At 25.1% G+C, this 6452-nt stretch overlaps 1 protein-coding gene across 1 annotated transcript; it reads right to left on the reverse strand.

Annotated features, from left to right (window-relative positions):
- Window positions 1-1103: 1103 nt before the first annotated feature.
- Window positions 1104-2872, reverse strand: PGO_040120 (Plasmodium exported protein, unknown function; the record flags this gene model as incomplete). The annotated part of the gene is made up of 2 exons (XM_028686201.1): window positions 1104-2612; window positions 2762-2872. The coding sequence occupies 2 exons, from the start codon at window positions 2870-2872 to the stop codon at window positions 1104-1106; spliced, it is 1620 nt and encodes a 539-aa protein (XP_028542002.1).
- Window positions 2873-6452: the final 3580 nt, after the last annotated feature.

Raw genomic sequence — 6452 nt, forward strand, 5'->3', positions numbered from 1 at the left:
TAACGTATGTTTATTTATTTTATTATTTTTTAAAAAAAATTTTTGTCTTTACTGTCAATTAAAAAAATGTAATATTGATGCATATGCTTCAGCAAACGATTGTTTTTAGTTAAACAACCTATCCGTGTAGTAATAACATAAGCAAGAACACATTCTAAGCATATTTATCATTAGATGTTCAACTGTATAAAATGTGTAACAGCATCATGTGATTTGCCCTACTTGGTATATTAAAATTCCTTCAACGATATTGCATTGTAATCTCAAAATTAATATAATAATGTGGTTAATTCATAAAAAATTCAAATTTTACTGAACGGCGAATAGACACATTTTTAAAATACGAATTATAAGTGTGATTCCATAAATTTTTTTGCAACAATTAATTTTAATAATGTATTTTACAAATTAATCTAGGTTAATAGTAATGTTTAATTTTTTTTTTAACATAATAATTAGAATTATATATGTATATGTAATACATATATAACACTTCATTGATTTTATTTTTTGAAAAGATAAACGAATGAAGCATTAATGTTCTTTATATTAAACAAATATATGAAAATTTTAATTGTCAAAATAATCATCAATTTGTAAAATTATAAAAAAACACAAATTATAAATACGATAAACTCTTGAACAAATAAATTAATTCTATAAACAAAAAAAAGTTACTTAATTTTCACATGCTAAATTAATTAAAATGCATGCGAAAATATTTAGTAAATAAATTTGTCTATATGCACACATATACATCTATATCAATAATAGATGTATATTTATGCTGTCGATTCTTGAAGTCAAATATTTTTTACATCGACTGTACATATATAAATTTAGAAACTTAAAATAAAACAATAACAAAAAAATAAAAGCAAAACAAACAAAAAGCATATATTTTATGGAAGCATTAAATTACTACAATTATACTTCCAAATTGTTATGTGGATGAAAATATATGCATAATTCATATTAAAGTTAAGCATAAATATATATGCTTCTAATAAATTGTGCAGGATTAATTAAATATATATAGTTTACGCCAAAAAAAAAATATTATAATTAGGGAAAATACCCTTTAGGACATTATAATACTAAGGTTATTCCCCCTCTACATTTTCTCCATCTGCATTAACTTCATCTGCATTAACTTCATCTGCATTCTCTCCATCTGCATTCCCTCCATCTGCATTAACTTCATCTGCATTCTCGCCATCTGCATTAACTTCATCTGCATTAACTTCATCTGCATTCTCTCCATCTGCATTCTCTCCATCTGCATTCTCTCCATCTGCATTCTCTCCACATACACTCTCTCCACCTACACTCTCACCACCTACACTTTCTCCACCTGCTTTCTCTCCATCTGCATTTTCTTCACCCGGGTCTTCTTCCTCTGATTCAAATTTCATCAAAAATTTCTCCAAGAGAATTATATAATCCGCAGTATCAGGCTTTTCTATTCCTTGTTTATGAAATTGATATTTTACCATTTTCTTGATAGCTCGCATAACCCATGAAATACCAATACTAATAAGAATACCTCCAAGAAAAGATATAAATCCCGATTGCGTGTTAAAAACGAAAATTCCGACTGAAAAAATAATAAGAGGAATTAGAAAGAATAAAATTCTGTATCTAATTCTCATCAACCATAAAGTCTTTTTATTCATATTCGGATTTTTTTTATATTCGTCTATCTTAGCATTCACCTTGAACATTTGTTTCTCAACAAAGAGGTCTAACATATTAGTCAATTTACTTATAACATCTATCTTTTTCCAAATTTTTTTAAACTTTTTCCAACCAGATACTGTGTATTTTTTTAATTTACTATATGTTCGGGCGACTTTTTCTTCATTTATTGATTCATCTTCACAACCTAATTTAAAGTAATCCTCTGAACTGTCAAATTTTTCATCACATGCGCTTAAGCGATCTCGACGTTTTTTTTCTACCAATGTTTTGATATGTTCTAATAATTCATCCTTATTTATCTGAACGGTTTCGCCTTCACCTTCCAATGCATTATCACATTCTTCATCATCATTTTTAATTCCTTCTTCCTTTGATGTATTAACGATTTCATTCTCACCTTCCAATGCATTATCACATTCTTCACCATCATTTTTTACTTCTTCCTTTGATGTATAAACATTTTTTTCATCACTGTCTTTGACTTCTTTTTTCTTTGATGTATTCTCGTTTTTTTCTTCGCCCTTTTTTACCTCTTTTTTCTTTGATGTGTTCTCGTTTTTTTCGTCATCTTTTTCTAATTCTTCTTTCTTTAATGCCTTTCCAGATTGGGGGATAACTTTTTGTGCTTCTTCACTCTTTAATTTATTCACCTTTTTTAAGTCATTTCTTTTTATACCTTCATTATTTTCTTTACTCCCTCTTTTTGTGGTGGAGTTCTTCCTTTCTTCCTCCTTTTCTAATTTATTTCCTTCTTCTTTATATAAAACTTTTTTAGTATTACTTTGGAGCTGTTCATTATCACTTTCCTCGTATTCTGTATTACTCAATTCATGTTTGGATAATAACCGATTTTTTCTTATCTCTTTAATTATTTCTATAGTGTGCCTATCTAAAGTTCTATTAATTTTACACTATAAAATAAGGAAGAAAAAAAAAAAAAAAAAAAAAAAATATAATAATATTCTTTCAAAAAAGTTCACTATTCTGTAAATAAAAATATTAAATTTTTAAAAATAAAAACAAGAAATCAAATAAAAATATTTAGGAACATTATCTATACCCCATAATTTCCATACTGATATATCCAAAGAAAAACGGAAAGTATGAAAGTTATTTTAAAAAGGAAACATTTCTGTTTTTCTTTCTTTTGGTTCTTCCCTAATCCAATCATATTATCTGCGGAAATAATATCTCTTTATTGGGTTTTCAAAATTGTCAACCATATAAGGTAATGCTAGAATTGTGTTCTTTTTTTTTTCATTATATTTTTTTTTTTTTTTATTTTATCTTAAACAATTAAAATAAATCTACAAGTTATTGCCACATATTTGTATATATAATCTACATATAATTATTATAATAACACGTTAAGTGGTGATTAAGAAGACAAACTCTTTCCAAACAATGTACTAATTTATTATTCGTACAAATAGTTTTACAAAAAAAAAAAAAAAAAAAAAATTTTACTTTCAAATAATTTACATACAAAATGAGTTCAAATATATAAAAAAAATATAAAATAATTAATTCTATAAGTTTAACAATTCAAAATTTTACTCTGCTAATTTTGCGGATATAAATAATTCCATAGGATTATTTTTTTGTAGAATATACCTAAAATAGATTTATGTAAATAGATCAAAATAAAGATTAAAAGAAATTAAATATATTAGTAAAAATTGCGACATCTTACATTTTTATAAACATCAGTTTTTATAAGTAGCCAAATAAATAGAATAAATTGTTCTAATAATAATAGAAATATTCATGAAATTTAATAATAAATTTTAAATTCACAATACATTTTTACCTTTAAAAAAATTAGATTAAAATTCTAAACCTTTGTTTTTTTGTTCTCATAAAATATAATATATATATATATACTAAAAAAAATCAATTTTTAAATTCGAACCTATCATCCAGTAAAAAAAAATTTATCTTTAAAAAAATTGTCAAAAATAACGGCTTCAATTTTTTCAATTATATTACTAATTAGATTTATATTTTGTATTTAATTTGAAATTTGTTTTATCATTTTTATGCGAAATGCTATCATAATATTCATGATTCATAATTTCGCAGTTTTTTCCAATTTTTCTTAATATGAATAAATTCATTTTTTAATTACATATGAGATGTTAAACAAAACGAAGATTCGAAAAGAAAATTTAGCCACAAAAAAAAAAAAAAAAAGAAACAAATATAAGGAAAGAATATTCAACAAACTTCATAAAACTCTCCATAAAAATGAAGTAAGAATGTTACAAATAAAAGTATAAAATAAGTAACAGAATTTATATTTTAAAAAGATTAAACAATATAAATAGTTTTTGTGAAATAATGGATTTATAACTCTTTTATTTAATGATCTTAATTGTTTTCATAATTTATACATAGTAACATTTAATGCTCCCCACATAATCATTAAAGGCATTTTTTAATGCCATCCATATAATCTTTAAAAGTAACCTTTTCTCCTTTCTTTTTATTACTTAAAGCAATATATTTTGCAATTTTAATAATAATATAAATATAGATGAGAATTTCTATAACAGCTAGTGGCACAAAGGACGGCCATAATGTATCTGGATTTATAAAAACCAAGAATAAAATACATAACAATATGGTAGGTAAAATTAGTATTCGTCCCTCCTTCTTAATTCTTAATTTCGATAAATCTTTTATATTCATATCTTTACCCTGCATATAATCATCTACGTATTCAAATATTCTGAATATTTTATTTTCAATAAACGAGTCTATCATCTTTATGGGATTCTTTATCGGAATTCTTTTTTTCATAAATTGCACCTTTGGTATTTCATTAACCTCTTCAGGAATTTTATTTTTTCCATCTTTCACATCACTGCTTGTTTTATCTTTCACATCACTGCCTGTTTGATCTTTCACATCACTACCTGTTTTATCTTTCACATCACTACCCTTTTCATTTTTCACATCACTAACCTTTTCATTTTTCACATCACTACCTGTTTTATCTTTCACATCACTACCTGTTTTATCTTTCACATCACTACCCTTTTCATTTTTCACATCACTACCCTTTTCACCTTTCACAGCATTACCTGTTTGATCTTTCACATAACTACCTATTTGATCTTTCATATTATTAATCACCTTACTTGCTGATTTTAGTTTTTCTAATATTTCATTATTCTTAGTTTTGTCAAGTAATTTTTTTTTATATAATTCCACATTTTTTAAAATTGCTTTAGATCCACTTTTATTGCTACTCACAATGTTGTCAAGTGATGATGTACTCTGATTTAGCATGTCTCCCTTTGATATTATATTTTTCCCCATTTTTATAAACTCTTCAATACGTTTATCAAATATTTCTTTATGTGCTTTATCATTTTCCTCTAATTCTTCTCTAAATTTATCAAACTTTATTTTTTGCTCTTTCCCAATTTCCTTTAATTGCTCAATATTTCTATCAATGAATTCTTTACTTAATATATCACTATCCTTTAACATATCTTTAATTTGATCGAATTTAGCTATTTGCCCTTTCCCAATTTCCTTTAAACTTTCGAAATTTTTATCAATGAATTCTTTACTTAATATATCACTATCCTTTAACATATCTTTAATTTGATCAAATTTTGCTATTTGTCCTTTCCCAATTTCCTTTAATTGCTCAATATTTCTATCAATGAATTCTTTACTTACTATATCAGTTCCCTTAAACTTATCTTTAATTTTATCGAATTTTGCTTTATGTTCTACTTCAACTTCTTTCAATATATTTTTAATTTTATCAATATTTATTTTAAATATATTCTCATTTTCGTTTAATATTGCTTGATCTGTAACATTATCCTTTTTGAGATTTTCATTAGTAGTAATCATTTCTTTTAATTCATTGATATTAATCTCTACTTTATACCCTAATGATTGCAATTTTTTCTGCTGTTCTTTTAATTTATTTATTTCTTCTAAGATATTTTTGTTATCAGGCATTTCTAATTCTTTTCCAACTGTCTCTGGTTCGTTTTTATTAGTCACTTTATTTATGTCTGTACCTTTTTGTGCCTCTTTCTCAGAATTGTTTATTCCAGTTTTAGTATTTTCAGTAGACTCCATCATTTCAGTGTTTGAATTATGTTCGTGCTCATTTTCAAGTACACTTTCTTTTAGTCCTTTACTTCCATGTTCAATTTCTAGTTCGGCTTGAGTTAATGATCTATTAGTTCTTAAATCCATTGTTATAACTTCTAAACCGAACTTCTGGCCTACTGATTCGCTTATGACCTCCTAAAAAAAAGAACACATCATTTTATTTTTATTCCTCACTGTATGTATATATATATATGTAAGTACATTTCCTATGAAATGTCAGTGATTTAAAAGTTAAAAAATAAAAAAATCAGCAAAAAATTATATATACAAATCTTTTGGGTACATTGATATACGGAAGAACAATAATGCAGTATTGGCATATCCATATTAACAAAACATACACAGGAACTTTAAAAATAAAAGGGTGCTGCTTCTGCCTATTATTTCTCATTGTTTTGGTATCCTTAATTGAGTTTCATTTGTCCTTCATTTAGGAAAATATGAACTGTAGTATCATATATTATTAGTAATATGGTCTACCTTCTTCATCTAACAATAATAATATGTTTTCTTTATTTCTTTAGACGAACTTATTGTATTTGCATACACAAGTGATAATAAGCTGTGTAGGAGATATCTCAAAAATAGGAACATTTAACATGTTACTA

This window comes from Plasmodium gonderi (assembly GCF_002157705.1).
Source record: "Plasmodium gonderi DNA, contig: Chr04, whole genome shotgun sequence".
NCBI lineage: Eukaryota > Apicomplexa > Aconoidasida > Haemosporida > Plasmodiidae > Plasmodium > Plasmodium gonderi.